Source organism: Trachemys scripta, chromosome 4 (assembly GCF_013100865.1).
Source record: "Trachemys scripta elegans isolate TJP31775 chromosome 4, CAS_Tse_1.0, whole genome shotgun sequence".
NCBI classification, from domain to species: Eukaryota; Metazoa; Chordata; order Testudines; family Emydidae; genus Trachemys; species Trachemys scripta.
Window position 1 is genome coordinate 22147059 of NC_048301.1, and position 18042 is coordinate 22165100.

The following is an 18042-nucleotide window of genomic DNA, read 5'->3' on the forward strand; positions in this document are numbered from 1 at the left end:
AATGTTCTGGAGAATCAGTTAAACTAGGGAGGAGTTATAGGACCTCCCATAAAAAGCATGTCAAACTAGATACGTTGCAGAGGTGACGCATGGGGGGAGTGCTCGTATTTTTCCCCTAGCCCTGCTTCGTCCCCCGCAGAGGAACGTGCCGCGGGGGGGGAGGGAAGGAGAGGAGAAGAGCAGTGACTGAGGTCGATGAGTTTGCCCACATAAGCTGCATAAAGGGAGGACAGGGAGCAGCTCTCCTGACTCACCACAGTCCACCTGGAGAAACTGACCAGCAGGCACAGAGCGCCTGGTGTTGGTGCTCACCCCTTTCCCCCTCAGCACCCTAGGGGGGCAAGGAGGAATGTTTGGGGGAAGGGGAGAAGCCAGGTGTTCTCTGCTAGCAGATCAGTTTCCCCCTCATGATCAGTGTAAGGGGAGGGCAAGAAAGCAGTGACCCAAGAGAGCCAGGCAGCTGAACTGCTTCCCAACCATCTGTGCAGTGTACAGCCCAGTTGAGTGAGAGTGAATTACTCCTGGGGTAATTGGAATTCTGCACCTGGCTCAGCTGCTGGGGGTGGGGGTGGGGGAGAAGAGAAACAGGACTTCCTCTTCCCCGGAAGCAGCTGGGGCCAGGTCAGATTCACCCCCAGAAACCTCCCCGGCTGCAGGAAGCTCTGCACCCCTCCCCCAGTTCCTGTCCCTAATCACTCCTCAGCCATGGGGAGAAGGGGTCACTGTATAGGAAGCTGCCCCCCCAATTTGCCCAACCCCTTTGCATTCAGACCCCGCCACACGCACAAACCCAGAACTTCTTCCACTGAGCCCCCTGTGCCCAGACTCCCCTGTCAAGCCCCTCCAACACACTTGAATCCCTATCCCATCTAGCCTTACCCCCCCACACCTGGATACCCCATCGAGGCTCACCTCCCCACACACCTGGATCCCCCACCAACCCTCACTCCCCCACACCTTGCCACCCCAAATATAGAAGTCAAACTACGCTTATGATAAAAAGATGCCTCATCTGCCTTCTGAATAAGGTTCAGGAGTCTCAGGAACAGTGTTCCTGAGTGAACCTCAGGAACCTCTCTACTGAGTGAGTGGAAGAAGAAACAAGTTTGAGTCCTTTTGAGTTTTGATGGATTTAAGTTTTAGGAGCCTTGATTACAAACCAGAATCACATAACAGATAGCAGCTTCCTATATTAAAAAAAAAAAAAAACCAAAACAACCAAAACAACCAAAACCCCAACCAAAACCAAACACCTGTCCAAAATGTCTTGGTATTTTTATCTATTTGAAGTACTGCAGAACTCTGCTGCACCTGAAGTCGCTTCATTTGGGGAATGGTCAGAGGGGAAAAAAGAATCTCTCTTCTTCCCTGAAATTGTCCTGGAGCCTGGCAACAAAGAGATGGATTTTCATATAGCTTCATTTAGCTTCCCCAGAGGAAGACTATCCATGGGACTCACGTGAACTGTTTGAACTCATGTTAATGGCTTTCAGCAACCGCTCCTTAGTGGCCCTGACCCAAGAAGGTGAGAGACTATATGATTAATTGCCCAAGCTCTATTATAAGCAAGTATGTATAACCATGCGTTAGAGCACTCAAAAAAAGGAGGTAATTCCTGCTTTTATGGGAATGTGCATCAAGGTAAGACAACTTACTGATGAAATTAGAGGTCATCTCAAAACTATGTTGTCCATGCTGCTCCAATACAAGAGTCCACACACACACACAAATTTTTGACTAAACCACTCAGGAAAGACAAGCGGAGGAGTGGACAATCCGCCTCCTCCAGAGACGATCGGAGGGAACAAAGACCCCAAAACATAAGTAAGGATGTAAACAACATGATCAGTGATTCTATACGGATTCCTGAGAATAAGCCCAGTAAGAATTGTTTTTGTCATCATTTTCCCCTTACAGACTCCGTGGCTGAAGAAAGCAGCCCTGTGTGCTCTGGAACTAATTGGATTAGGTGAAAAGCAGCCTCCCTGCATTTTTTCTTTTTTAATTGGGCTAAAGGAAACTGTCCTATCACTGTTTTATTTTTCCTCAGGCTGATATTGCCATGTTTAACTCCCTTCAAGGAACAGATTTAAAAATGGGCCTCAGCCACCAGAGTCTGGTCGTTCCATTACAGGTGTATTAATAATGCTTGTAAGCCTCCAAGCAATTATTTCTTGATATTTTTAGGTTGGGATCCCTGCAAGAAAACATCACAACAATGGAATGGTGGACTTTACTGAAAGCTGAATAAGGAGTACATACTTGCCACCAATGGTCATCATCTCCTTGCGGTTTCTTTGAAACTACACCAGTTCTGAACCATAGATTTCCACGTATGTCCAAAGCCCATAATGTCTGTTGGTCTCCAAGCGTTATGCACACTGGTTCCAAAGCTTGCATTTCACTGCAAATGCAAAAGACATTTTAAAATACATAACACATTAAAATCTTCCTTAAAACCTTCAAAATAAATAAGAAACTAGAGTGGAAAAGAAGTTCTTCATATGGTACTACCAACATGTAAAATAAAACACATCTTTGGACATCTCCATATTTATCCAGTAACTTACATTTTATTAGATATCGTCCTACGAGTAGAATTCTAAAAGCAAGAATAAGCCTCCTGGAGTTGTTTTATGTGAATATCAAGACTACAAATATCATAACGGACCAGTGTTGAATTCTTCAGCACATAAGAGTACAGAAATGATAAAAATGGTAGCTATCGATTTTCTGCAAAAACTTTAAAATGTAATGTTACAAGCTTTTTTGGTTTTGTTTTGATTTTCTTTCTCTCCATTGTGTCTAGAACATTAAGAGCACAGACAGCATAAACTTGAACTGGTTATGACTATACAATAAGGACAGAAGCTGATCTTGATTACAAAAGCTTCCTGTATGAAACAATCACACGTCTAAGCCCAGAGAAAAAACTGATCACTATAAAACAGTATTTTTAAAATCAAAAAAGTTAAGTTGGCAATCCTATTCTGATAGTCACTTCCAACATGCCTTCCAGAATAGTTCAGAAATCTCAATTTGCATTGATTTGAACAGTCCTAAAAGTCAAGTCTGAGAACATGCAGGATACCTGGTTTATAAGTCAGTCTTGTGTATTTACATAGAAGAGATTCAACTTTCTTCGATGTAATAATTGGATTCAAGTTGTAGATTTGAACATTAGTCAACCCCCCCCCCAATCTTTCATACATACATACATCAGGTTAAAGGTTAATGTTAAAGTAATTACCTATTGGGAAAGAGATGGCATTGATTTATGCAAGAATGGACATATTTCCGTACATTTTACAAGATAATATAGGATGTAACTACTCTCTGGATCAGGAAGGCAGAACAAACTGGTCTGTTGCTGATAAGCTAAAAATGCAGGAATTCTGGTGAAACTAGCTACAGAAGTAAAATATACTACCCAATTGTATCTGAGGTGAATTTGGGGGTGAGATATCCAGTGCAACTTCTAGTCTTGTAAGTGACTGACTGACAAAGTCAGCTGTAAACATATGCATGTATTCTTGAAAAATAAACTATTAAATATTTGGAGATCCAATTTAAATAATGGGAGCACCATTATAGCACAAATGAAAGAACTAAACAGTGTAAAAAAGGCCTATTTCATTAATTCACATTTCAAGGATTCTTCCACTGTTTTCCCTCCCATACACACTTCTGTTAAACATTCCCCATTCACCACCAATAAATGTCTTCCAAGTACTGTCCTTTTTTGCCCACTGACTGATTAAAGTGTGACGTAACAAGATGCACTGATAAGGTAACCTGAGGATTACAATTTGGATGCAAAACGCTTTATAAGCAAGAGGTGAGTGGTTCAATTACCGTAAGATGAAATACCCATGAATGAAAGCAACCTTTTCTGTCATTCTGATTAAACACTGCCCAATTACCTGATAATATCACACTTCCATTGTTCTCCTTCAGGACAGAAGCTGCTTACTCCCTCTCGATAGAGAAGCACCCGCTGCTCAGTCAGTGCCCACACTACATTGTTTCTAGATGTAACTTGAGATAGCGGATACATACAATCAACCTTTACTGCTCTGGCACATGGACGATCCACACTCAGGCCTGGAAACAAAACAAAGAAGAGAAGGCGTGGCTGCTGTAATTAAGTGGTGGTGTCAAATCAGGCAAGTTAAAGTACAAAGGGAAAAATTCAATTAGCATGTTAACATTTTCTTGTATATTCACTTTACTGTAATCTCCATAAACTTAACATTTAGGGTACGTCTATATTTACCTCCAGGTTCGGCGGTAAGCAATCGATCTTCTGGGATCGATTTGTCGCGTCTTGTCTAGACGCGACAATCGATCCCGGAAGTGCTCACCATCGACACTGGTACTCCTGCTCTGCGAGAGGAGTACACAGAGTCGACAGGGGAGCCTGCCTGCCGCGTGTGGACCCACGGTAAGTACCTTGTAGTTCGAACTAAGATACTTCGACTTCAGCTACTTTATTCACGTAGCTGAAGTTGCGTATCTTAGTTCAAACTGGGGGGTTGGTGTAGACCAGCCCTTAGTGTAGAAATGTTCAGTTTATACTTTAACAAACAAAACATTGTACATCAAGCTAGAATATTTAACTCAAACTTTTTCAGTTTAGTAATTTCGTGGAGAGCCCACCATTCTCATTCTGCAATTTCCTCTCCTTCCCTCCTCCAAGTAGCAGTATCAGGAATCTCCATTTATAAGATGTTAATCAATAAACAGACTAGAAGTGACTGGGAATGATTCAACAGGTGAAAGCTCTTGTAATATCAAAAGATGTTAGACAATTATTGTACACATTTAGACATATCCATTCTTCTAAATTGCATATATTTCTGTCCAGAACTATATACAAATTGGATTTTCATGTCTGTGAGGGAAAAGCTCAAGAGAGAATTAGTTTTTTCTTAAGTTCTCATGCTCCTGAAGCAAGAGGTAGCTGATGAACTATCATCAATCTAGGGGATACCAAAAAGGAAGTTATAGTAGTCAGCTTCTAACATGGGGGCACAAGTTCCTGGTGCAACTGTTGGATGGGATGCTGGAGGTACTGAAGGGATTGTTCTCACCCTACCATTACTGTCTTTCTTCCTGGTTGCCTTGTGTTAAAAGAGACACACACTGGAGGATTTCCTTTGGCATCTAAGTCTATCTATGAAATCCACAAATGGTAGAACGCAAGTTGTTAAACCACCGTCCAGCAAGAGAGGAAAATACAGATTAAAAACTCCACATAGCTCTCAATGTGTGGAACCAAACTCATTCGCTACCATCACTATCACTGCTGAATAGTAGTGCATGGTCCTGGGCAAGTTGCTTGATTTTGCTAATTAGTCAACCCCATTAACAATTTAATTTAAAAGGAGTATATTCTTGAAAATATGCTGGATATTTAAGTTTCCTTAAGTAGAGCAATTACAAAGAATGTGTATATATATTTAATTAAAGAGAACTGGATAAATTCATGGTGGTTAAGTCCATTAATGGCTATTAGCCAGGACGGGTAAGGAATGGTGTCCCTAGCCTCTGTCTGTCAGAGGGTGGAGATGGATGGCAGGAGAGAGATCACTTGATCATTGCCTGTTAGGTTCACTCCCTCTGGGGCACCTGGCATTGGCCACTGTCGGTAGACAGGATACTGGGCTAGATGGACCTTTGGTCTGACCCGGTATGGCCTCTCTTATGTTCTTAATTTTTTATTACACATACATATTAGATATACATGAGAAAATTGAACAGAATATGACCCATTTTAAGTGCAAGATAAGGCAGAATTGCGATAGCCATTTGGAAATCTTGTTGTTCCCCCCCACCCCCACCCCAGGCTTCCATGACCCTGCCCTCTTCTGGTTCCCCTCCTAACTCTTGAATAACTTCTTCAGAGTGTCCTTTCAAGGGCCTCCTCATCCCCACTCCAACTTTCTGTGGTTGTTCCACAGGACTCTGTCCTTGCTCTCCCTCTTCTCCCCCCGTCTATGCAGAGATGAGTTGTAATCTCATGTGTAAATACAAATTCAGCTACCACCTCTCTATTCCAAGCCTGTCTCCTTATGTACAAATGAAAATACAGGCCTCTTTCTGACCTCTCCTGTGGATTTCTAGCCATCAGCTCAAGCTCAACATGGCTAAAACAGAGCTCTCAGTCGCCTCCCTATTGCAAAACGCCCCCTCTATAAGATACTGAGGGCAGGGACTGGTTTTTTTGTTCTGTGTTTGTACAGCATCTAGCACAATCGGGTGCTGGCCCATGATTTGGGCTAGTTGCTATGGTAATACAAACAATCTTTCCTTGGCTTGTATTAGAACATCTCATAATTGATTCCCAAGATAAAGGATTTCTCTGCCATGAATACGTAACAGTTTCATTCTGGATTCGGATCATGGTTTAAACCAAATCATGATGATTTCACAGATTTATGCACTTCTGATTCTCATTTACAAAAACTGTAAGACAACAGTTTAAATACCTGTTTGCAGATACAGATCTCCATTAGTTCTGATAATCCAGGCAGTGTCATCACTTAAAGCTACAAATACTGTCTGAGGTAAGGCCTCATACCAGTGGCGCTTTCCTTTTATGGTTACTTTTCCACAGGCAAATGCTTTGTTAGTTTTCTGTTCAATCTTCCAGAGAAGAGCCCCTGTATAAAAATGAATGATGGGCGATACCAAATATTGATTGTAACTTTAGAGACAGCTGGTCTACTGTACACACAACAAAATGATTAACAGAAAAGATTAATGCCAGCCAAGTTAACAGAAAAATGCAAAATTTAGCAAATCTTTATTACTCTTACATAATGTTACATTTGTAAAATGTTTTAAAGGGAGACAACAGTTACCAGCTTTACAGAGAGTTGCTGAATCATATATATTGCCACAGACTAAATCTTACTGAAAAATGTTTTTAACTCATTCACTCTCTAGTCATGGTTATTTTCAAAATATCAAAAACACACAATATCCAGTGCCAAATGAAACAAATATTTAAAGGCCAAATTTACAGATGGCCCCAATGCTAACTTCTGAAACACACCTGCTACTTCTACAGACACAGACACACTAATCCCGTGGCTAATCACAGTTGTCAGGTTAAAAAAAAAAAATTCATATATGCAGCACAAGGCAAATTTCTGTATCATGTATATTCTCTATTAGCTCATTAGCAGTAGTAAAGTTAAAGTTTATAATCTCTGTAGGTCAGCCACTGGTGAGTGACAGTCAAATACTTGAACAGGTGTGACATTCCACAGAGAAGAGGTCAGTGGTACAAGCAGACAGAATTTACAGATGCAATTTCAGGAGCTAGTTTTCAAAATCTGGCCCAAATTTTGCTTTGTAAACAGTCCTATAATGAAAAGGTAACAGAGCAGTGTAATGGAATTCAAAATCTAAACATGTCATGCTTGTGAGTTCAAATGGCAATCAGTGCAGCATACTGATACATTAATACCCTTTACCCAGAACAGGAAAGTACAATACCCAGAATTGCATTATTTGATTCTGTTATCTCCTCTTTGGTCTGTTTACATACTCTTGTAAATGCTATCAAATCCCCATCAGGGTTCAGTCACTGATCAAATGTGACAATTTAACAAGAAACTGAAGAAGTACCTCTTCCTATCCTTTAGACAGGGCAACAAGGTTATCAGCTGCGTTAAGTGGCAAGAGACGGAAAGAGAAATCATGCTATGGGAGAAGACTAGAATGAGAAAATGGTTGAGAGACCTGCTTACAATCATACCAGCACTGGAGCAATCTGGAAAGGTGAACAGGGTACAAGTCCACATCCAAAACCTGTTCCCTCCCACCCATCCCAACTTTCATTCCCAGGCCACCAAAAATAAATTTTAAAAAAGTCAGTCAAAATATAACAATGTGTGTGCTAGGATTGGAGGGTGGAGAGAGAAGGGGTGCTGGTAAGTTCACTTTTATATCAAAGCTACATTTTAAATTAGAAAGTCTTGTTTAGGAGTAGGTATTTTTCAAATAAAACGTGATGTTTTGTTCAGAAAATAACCTCTATTATTTCACAATTTAACTATAAAATGAGAATCTCAAATAAAAAGATTTAATAATGCATCAGCAATGTATTTAAAAAACTGCTCAACAAACAAATTCTGCTATTTTGAGAACAGCCATTTATGCTAGAAAACGGTACTTTAATATTCCAGGAATGCAGTCACATGAGCCAGGATAGCCTTTTAACAACTTTTAAAAGACAGTTGGTGCAAGTGAATTAGGGAACTCGGTCCAGGTGTGTTTTGTAAAACAAGTCAGATTACAAACAGCAGAGCAATCCTCACTGACTACTATAAACACTGATACACAAAGTACTGGGATGAGAGGGAATACACGCCACACATAGTTATACAGTTATATTAAAAAGAGCTTAATTTGCACAAATTTATACATTTTAATTTTAAAGGTTAACAAAAAGTGAAATGCAGTTTAACCAACCTGAAGGCGAGACTGCCACCTGCTGGACAGCATCTTCAAACTTTTGCCACCGCAGACCTGCACTAGGTAAAGCACTACAGTAGAGACTACCTTTGTAGTCCAGGCACCAAATATACTTTTCTGATACAACCAGGCTGAGTATCCCATAGCCAGGGCCAGAATATCCCATCCAGCTTTCTGCAAACTAAAAACTGGAGAGTCAGAACAATGTCAGGTATCTTCAAATATACAAAAAAAAAAAAAAATAGTCACACGCACAGCATACATGCATAAAACAGCAGAAGTATTTTTTAAGAATCAGAATGTAAACATTAAATTACATCAAAAGAATAAATGCCTTTAATAAAACAATCCTATCACCAGCCAGATGATCGAGTACATAGTGCTACATGTTGCCACCTATATTTAGGAATAACTCATGCAGGGCCGGCTCTGGCTTTTTTGCTGACCCAAGCAAAAAAAAAAAAAAAAAACACCAAACATGTGGGGCGGCCGGAGCCAGGGTGCAGGGAGACTCCCTGCAATGCAGACATGCCCCGGGCAGCGGAGTGCACGCCCCAGCTAGTGGAGGGCTGGGGGAGGAGAAGGGCGGGAGTGAGGGGAGAGAGAGAAGGGGGGCGGCGGCCTGGGCTTCCTTCAGCGGGGTGCTCGCTACGTGGCCCCTCTGGCCGCGCCACCTGCCAGGAGGGCTCCGTGCCGCTCAGGTTGGCGGGCAGGGAAGGATGTGGGCTGCCCTGCCAGCCTTGCTGCAGACCTGGCACCGGCTGGGGCAGACGGAGCGTGCAGCCTACTCCCCTCCGTAGCTCCCTACAGGGCGGCCGAAGCAGCAAACCAAAAAGAAAAAAAACCTGTGGGGCGGCCAAAACGGCAAAGCGCCAAAAAAAAGAAAAAGAAAAAAAGGATTGGAGGGAAGCCGCCCCTTAGAATCTGCTGCCCCAAGTACAAGCTTGCCCGGCTGGTGCCTGGAGCCGGCCCTGAACTCATGACAGCTAGGATTGTGAGTCTCACCAAAAAAAATAAATAGAACAAAACCCTAGACTATCCTCCTCCTCCCCAGGGCAGTCCAAAATCCATCAATATTACCCTGTTAATTGAAAGAAGCAAATAAATTACTTATGTAAACAGCAATACCAAAATGGAATATGCAAAAGCTTTCCAATCCTCACTAATGTTTTAATGATCATTTAACACAAGGAAAAAGGGCCCTTTTGGAATACACGCTTATGAGTGAGGAGAGAAGATAAATTGCCTGCTCTGACACCCTTGGGTCCTTCTGCTATACAAAAAATAAATAAATAAAACAAAACTCAAGGCTTGTTAATGGAATATTATGGATTTTACAGCCTATATTACCAAGCTAGAGTCCTGTATAATAACTAGCTCCATAGCCTGTACATTAACTAAAATACTGAGGTGCATTTCAAAACATTGCAGAAGATGAGGTTTTCCCCTCCAGATTTTGAAATTCACAGCCTTCTTTTACTATTTATAGAGTGTATCACTTAATAAAAATGTAGCTGTGTTCATTTTCCTTTAGTTTGCAGAGTATTATTTGGGACATCAAGTCAAAAATTATCCTTCATCCGAAAGTATTTTACCTGTTGATACAAGTTACACCAAAAGGTTACTATAGCTGAAGGAGACAAGACTTATAATTTTTTTCAGTTTGCTTACATTGTGTATTTAATAGCACTTTGAGCCTGACCCTGCTACAAATAAAGTCAGTGTTAAAACTCCCATCATCAGCAGTTCAGGATCAAGGCCTTTGTAGTAAGTTTCACTCTTTCCACTGTACAGTCCATTAGTTAAATTTGCTATTTCTGTGGCTTTCTTCCACACAGCAACAGTGAAGAGAAAAAGAAAAACAGAGGAAGGAAAAAAACTCAACATTTTAAATATGAAAACCCAGTCGTAAGTTGTAACTGAAAATGTCTCTTTCAGCATCAATGTGCTCACTGCTGTACAAAACATGGAAGAGACACACTAGTCCCTGCCCTGTCAGCTTACGATTTAAATAGGCAAAGATTAAATAGAAATGCACTAAGACCCCAAACCTGTGAGATGCTCAGCATCTTCCATTCCCACTGAAATCAACGAGAGATCAAAGTATCCAACATCTTGCAGGATTGGGCCCTGAGAAACTCAAATGATTGCGCTACCTTAGAGCGCTTTTTGGTATCGTACTGCTTTCTGGTGGGTTCACAACAGCATTTCACTGACTTAGGACAAACAACTCCTTTTGAACAGGTGTTAACAGGCATTCCTCCTTCAGCACACTCAAAACAATATACAGAGGGCTATGTTTTCAAGTCTGCAATAATAATTTGCATTGTGTTTTGGATATGCTTAATTTCCCCATTTGAATTTTACTTGCTGGATCAATGAGAAGAAAACACTTCCATAAAGAACTGAAGAACGTTTGTAATTGCTTCTTCTAGAATACTGGCATCTTAACTATTTTCAACTATAAATAAAATCACATACCTGATCTGATTTTAAGAGCATTATTTCATCTAGGCTTGTTCTGGTCATATCCTGGGAAGTAAAACTTCCCCCAATTTCTGTCACACTAGTCTCTGAAGAGGAATATGGTAGTCCATGCCCATAAATATCCTCTTCATCACTGGATGCAGATTTCTCAGTCCTGGTATCATGTGTGTTGGGTACCCATTCAGCAGCAGCAGCACTACACTTAGCTTTGATTGCATCCTCCAAGTCCCATCCAGAAACCGCAGTTTCTTGTGAACACACATCTTCCCTAGAGATGTCAGGCTGGGGATCTGTAGGGTTTTTTGAGGCAGTATTTATTAAACAATGTGGCTGCTGCTCTCCCCTGTGAGCTTCATCACTTCTTTCCTGTGCCAGTGATTTTTCAGCATCACATGTGGTATTAAAACCTAAAGACACTTTGTCTGTGATCTTAGTTTCTTCAAAAGCATTTTCAGTATCCTTCAGACTTATTCTAGCTAAAGTTTCATCTACTTTACATAGCACAGGAAAATTCTGTTCCTCTTGGGGTAACAATTTAGAATGGCATTCAGTATTTTCAGAAAGCAGGCTTGGATTACATTCTGTTTCATCGCTACCCCCTACGTCTTCAGTGAGGATTAAGAGAGGGTTGGATATCAGAGTAGGTGTAACAGCTGGTGTATTCATTCCACTGTCCCTATTAGGAAGTTTTAGTAATTCAATTGTACCTCCATTTTCTTCCGAATCTGTTGCTGTACTAATGCACGGAGACTGAAGCACACTGAATGATTCTGAGCCATTATCCTCTTGCAAGGCAGCATGTGACTCCACACTGAACTCACCTTCCTGATCTGGAGAACCTGTGCTCAAGTGATCTATACTATAGCTCATTAGGCTAGAAGTCATGGACAATGAATCTGCATTTAGAGAATGTACACTATCACCAGAAAACTGACGCTCATAATTTGGTGTACCTTCCAGAGAACTGTGGTTTTTCCTAGTCACATTTTCTGATCTCCGAGAAAAAAGAAAAAAAAAAAAAAAAGATAAATATTCTTATTAATAAAACTTATCCAAGTTCAATTAAAATAAAAGAATGCAAATATTTCTACTGTTAATGAGAAAACAGGACATTTGCATTTTTAGAAGCTGGAGTTAGTCCAAATTTTGACACACTAAGAATAATGTCACTTCTCCATTGGGTGGCACAAACTGACACAGTGAGAATGCAGGAGTATTGTACTCAAAACCTTAATCAAGCTGTTTATATGTATTAGAATGGTCAATGTAATCTTAATAGGCAAGAATTCAAAATTGTAATACCAGTTTATTACTAGGAATAAGAATTGACAATATAATCTAATCCATGGTACATAAAGAAATGCTTTTTATCTGGCAAAGAAGTGTTGCTTATGGGTGCGAACAGTAAAAATATGACAGTTTTTATATTCTAAGTGTAACAAAGATTAAACAATAAAATAGAAGTTAAGTTATTAGCATTAACCCTTTTTTATACTCCCTTTTTTTCTGCTTTGCATAATGTTACAAATAAATGTAAAAACGAACTTAAAATCAGAATAGAAATAATAAAGAGCAAGTAGGTCTGCAGAGAGAAAAATGACAACTTCCTGTAAAGATACAAGTTTATTACTTTCTTAATGGGCTTTCATCCTCAAGCGAAAGGGCAAGACTACAGATCAATTACTGTTAGGTGACAAGTAATGATTACTGAAAGACATGTTATCATAAACATAAGACTTGTCTTTAAAACCAAACAAAACACTTATGTTTTTAGTGAAACAGATACCAAAGGTGACAATAATTCTAAGAAGTGGCAGAGTTAGAGAATGTGTTTTGGTTTTTTTTTTTTACCTTGTCTCCTCCTCTTCTTTTTTACTTTGATGGGATTTACAATGAGTTCCTGGTCAAAGTCTTCACAGCTGATTATGCTGAACCGTTGTGAAGAAGGTTGACTCTCTCTATGCACTTCAGACAATGGTTGGTCTCCACTTGTCAGGAGACTAGAGCCACTGTCCACAGAATTTACTGAACTGTTCCTGCTTCTTGATTCACTAGCTACCGAACAGCCTCTTTTTCTTGTTTCACTGCTTAAGTCCCCCACTCTATCAAAACTTTTCTCCGACACCAGTGTTGTTTCCAGATCATCTTTCACTAAAGAATAAAAGTCATTTTTATCACCAATAATTCTGGGGGAAGGAACCATTTTTATTTTTTGGTGTGTTTCCACTGAAGGGCCAGGCAATACAGATACAACCACAGATAGCGGGCTCTGCAATTTGGGACTCAAATCTGGTAACGGACTCAGCAATTTTGAATTTGCATCTGAAACTGACAAAACAAAAAGAATAACACACACACTAAGTAATTAGAAGTACAGCTCTTGGAGAGCGTCTTAAGAAAAGTAAGGTTTTAATTCCCAGAAGGTATGCTGTCTAAACCAACAACATTTCACATCAATACTGTGCAGTAATCTTATGTAACTCATCTATATAGCTCAATTCATGCTCCAGTGTCTGCACAAAGCTTCCATTAATGTTAGCCAGAGTTATGCCTGTATATTGAAAGAGACATAATCCTTTAGGTTTCAGAGCCCAACTGTGTGCAGTGCTGAGAGAGACTCCTACACCCTCAACTCCCATTGTCTCCATTGAGGCGTTTAGCATCTTGCAAGATCATGCCCCTAAATTTAATCCCCCAGTTAAACCATTGTGGTCAAAATCAAAGAAAAGAATGTTCCAAGAGGACTTCTTTCCAATAGCACACAGAATTAGAGGTTGCATATTTGTCTGGATCTCTAGTCTTGCATTCAAGAGCATTTTAAGAATTTAATTGTCATGATTGGTTTTTTTACATTACTATTGTACCCAGAACACTTAAAAAAAAAAAAAATCACAAGAGGCCTGTGGGTGAAACGCTGCTTAAATAACAAAGCTATTCTTGCACATCTATGCATTAAGATAAATGAGAGAGAATAAGTCTCTAGAATTTGTAGAGACTGTTATATATCTTATTTAGTAGTATTTTGTTAGTACTGGAGCAAAGATTAAAAACCACACACAAATAGCATTAAGCAACCCAAATGATATAACGGCAAGTAATGCCGGAGAGATGTCTATTTCTCATGCTAAAGTGATATCTGCTCTGCATGAGAGCATATCTGAATCTTTGTTTCCGTCTGTGGATGCAATTGATATTTTAAAATTGTTCAAGTGCATATTTCCTTCTGTTTTATTTTTATCCATGATTTTTCATACTGCCTTTTACCACTACAGAAAGAGCACCACTAAGATGAACAAGTTCATTTCAGCTCTGCAAGACCTTTGTTTGACACAATTTCATCCAGTGCTTGTGATCCCTTCCTATACTTATGGCCACTTTTATGAGCACAAAGAGTATAAAACTCATTATCCAACACAACCACAAGAAGAAATTAGAAAAGACTGTCAATGAAACATTACCAAGGGAAGGGATAATGCACATCTAGAGTGTGCTGCACTCCAGCAATCACAACCTCATGTGTCGTTTCTTGGGGACTACTGCCAGGTGGAGTAGGTTAGAGTAGTTCCCAAGTCATGGCCAATGCAGAGCCACCCTCAGAAGCACAGAGCTATAACCTTTTCTCTAATGGTTACCTTTTTTAGCTACAAAGAGCAGACACTTGGCTCAGTTGAGAATCTAGGCCTTTTGTAATCTTAAGAAACAGGGAGACAATTCTACTGAAGTTGCTAGAGGAAGTTTCTTTAAAGGAACAATACAAGAACACTTTCCATGGACCACTTTCTTTAAAAAGGTACAAATTAAAGTTGACAAATCTATACAAACCTATTGATACAAGTCCTTCAGGTCTACTTGAAATTCTTATTATGTCTCTATCTCCCTTTAAGAGAAAAATCTCATTGCTGGTACACGACACAGACACAATATCACCAGATCCTTCCAAGCCACCTATTATAGCCTGTTAAAAAAAAAAAAAACAAAAAAAAAACCACACACATGTAAAGAGCATTAATTAAAAAATGACTACTTATACTTAGGGCCCTACCAAATTCACAGTCCATTATGGTTAATTTCACAGCCATAGAATTTGAAAATTGGTAAGTTTCACGTTTTCAGCGGTTTAAATCTGAAATTTCCACAGTGTTGTAATGGGGGGGGGGGTGCTTCCGACCCAAAAGGGGATGGAAGGAGGTGGTCATAAACCTGCTGTACGGGGGTCATGGGATTGTCACCATCATTTCTGTGCTGCCTTGAATATTTAAAAAAAAAAATAGGTGATTAAAGACCAGCTTCTATGTCCATATTTAAGCACCTAAATAAGTGGCTTGACTTTCAATAGTGCTGAGCATCCGCAAAGAAGAATTCATACTGAGATGTCTGGAGACCCAAACACAAGGAATATTTAAAAAAATGCAAATGATGCATACAACTACCAGACATTATCATACTTTTACACTACTGAGGATTTTGACTCTCTAACCATCTGCTCATTCGTTAATTCCTGTCCAAGAGATTTGAATCAAATCACAACTTCAATGAGAGTGGTTTGGGGAGGGAGAAGAGCTCTGACCACAAATCGTCAATATAATTTGTACTAAAAATAGAGGGATAACCCAATAATAATGACACTACTAAAGGTGTGTCTTCTCTCTCATATATACCTTTTAAATTGGAGAAACTGCTTATAGCTTTCTCTTTATAGAATTCAGAGTGGTAGCCATGTTAGTTTGTATCAGCAAAAAGAACAGGAGTACTTGTGGCACCTTAGAGACTAACAAATTTATCTGGGCATAAGCTTTCGTGGGTTAAAACCCACTTCATCAAATGCATGCAGTGGAAAATACAGTAGGAAGAGATATTTTTTTTAATATATATATATTTCACACACACACACTGGACCCTCGCTAGAACACGCATCTATATAGCGCGAATTCGCATGTAACACGGTCGCGGCCATGGATCCCAAATTTAATTACTTTAATTGCAATTCATTTTAAGTTAGTCCCCGCGTTAACGTGGTACCACGCATGGATCCCAAATCCTGTGTTCTAGCAAGGGTCCAGTGTATATAGATCTTCCAACTGTATTTTCCACTGCATGCATCTGATGAAGTGGGTTTTAGCCCAAGAAAGCTTATGACCAAATAAATTTGTTAGTCTTTAAGGTGCCACAGTACTCCTCACATTCTATAAAGAAAAGAGAATAAGTGCAATACTTGTGGGGGGAGGCGGGTTAAGTTTTGCAAAGGGGTGATGAGGGTAGTGGAAAGGAGAGGACAAACAGTTTGATAATACATTATTATACATTGACAACTCCCTTAAGCTTTTTTTTTCTTTAAATATAAAGCATGAACAACTAGAATTTTAGTTATACGTACGTTTCCCTAGGTGTGTGGAATTCACTTTAGGCAATTAATTTCTGTACTTTAGACTGTAAACCTTAGATTGTATAAATTATTGTAGATATTAGATATCTTATCTTTATGACAAAATTAACGTAACCAATTCTAAAACCTTTTATTAAAAAAAAGTTTAACGCCTTTTCTTAGGTCACCACAACATAACAAATGCAGACAAATATGCAGATACAGACAACAGTTAATAATGATATGATGCCAAACTGTTAAGGAACGAAAAATGCATCCACTAGATAAACCTACCTGGTTCATAGTGTCAAATAAATAGATACTATATTCGTTCCAGCTCAACACCCATCCTTCCTGGGAAAGGCAAGAAATGAGCCCAAGGTGTTTCTCTGGGAAGCTGTAATTTCCTTTGTCAGATGACTCCAGCCGAGGATACAGTTCAAAGGGCTTTATTCCTCCAGCAAATAAATCTTTTAAAATAAATGTGGCCTGCACAGTTCCATGGACATCAGACTTCCAGAGGCGGAGCCCAGGTCTTGAGGCAAATAGTGTCAGGTCACTTTGCTTACACAGTCCAGGTATAAAACATGCTCCATATTTGCCAGTGCTAAGATGTAAACAAAGATCTGTAAGAAACTTGTAATCAATTTAAAAAAAAACTGAAAAAAGAAGAAACTAAGGTATTTAGTCACTGAGTTTACAATCACAAGTTGAACAAAACAGTATTTTCCCTTGTTTCCATCAACAAGGTATTATGGAAATCCATAGTCTGCAACACACAAGTTTGAGTTAACATGCATTAATCAAGGATATAGCCTCAAAACACTGAACTGTTCTCTCAACTCTAGGGAAAGTATGGGTTGGAGAAGACAGAAAGAGAAGAGTGTCCTCCCAACATCTCACAATCACGATGATGCCCTCCTTCCTCAACTCTTCCCACAAAAGCGATCCCTTATTGCAGTGACCCTTCCTCCAGAGGAAAAGTCTGCACACTGTTCAGACTTCAGATGACCTTTTAGATGACTCTTCAGATGACTCTAGAATCACTAGGGCAGGGATCGGCAACCTTTCAGAAGTGGTGTGCCATGTCTTCATTTATTCACTCTAATTTAAGATTTCGCGTGCCAATAATACTTAATGTTTTTAGGCCTCTCTCTCTAAGTCTATATTATATAACTAAACTATTGTTGTATGTAAAGAACATAAGAATTGCCACAAAGGGTCAGACCAAAAGTCCATCCAGCCCAGTATCCTGTCTGCCGACAGCGGCCAATGCCAGGTGCCCCAGAGGGAGTGAACCTAACAGGTAATGATCAAGTGATCTCTCCTGCCATCCATCTCCACCCTCTGACAAACAAAGTAAATAAGGTTTTTAAAATGTTTAAGAAGCTTCGTTTAAAGTTAAATTAAAATGCACATCTTATCAGTTTAGTGTGATCCTTGCCCTTGCTTTTCCTTGCTGAGTTTTCCAACGTCTGGCATGTATCTGGATACTTTAAACTGCACACAGGCTTCTGAGTAATCAGTTGTTAACCGGCTCCGAGAGGGACAGAGGACAGATTGCATGTGTGAAAATACCTGTTCACACAGGTATGTGGATCCAAATGATGAAAGCATTGCAAATGCAATTTTCTTCAAACAGTTAAATTTCACTGGCAGGGACGTCCAGCAGATCAAAACAGAGGCCCCATGATCTCTCTCGGTAG

At 39.8% G+C, this 18042-nt stretch overlaps 1 protein-coding gene across 5 annotated transcripts in view; it reads right to left on the reverse strand.

The window, feature by feature from the left end:
- The window catches only part of TECPR2 (tectonin beta-propeller repeat containing 2), a 72388-nt gene that overhangs the window by 40793 nt on the left and 13553 nt on the right, over positions 1-18042 (reverse strand). For 3 of the 5 annotated variants that reach the window (XM_034767934.1, XM_034767933.1, XM_034767937.1), the window contains 8 exons: positions 16631-16943; positions 14797-14929; positions 12826-13302; positions 10969-11963; positions 8485-8668; positions 6492-6665; positions 3924-4104; positions 2263-2404 (listed from right to left, as the gene is read on the reverse strand). In XM_034767934.1, the coding sequence (XP_034623825.1) occupies positions 2263-2404; positions 3924-4104; positions 6492-6665; positions 8485-8668; positions 10969-11963; positions 12826-13302; positions 14797-14929; positions 16631-16943 (2599 nt within the window). The remainder of the gene's footprint in view (positions 1-2262; positions 2405-3923; positions 4105-6491; positions 6666-8484; positions 8669-10968; positions 11964-12825; positions 13303-14796; positions 14930-16630; positions 16944-18042) is intronic. The other 2 variants (XM_034767938.1, XM_034767936.1) reach the window with 1 other exon arrangement.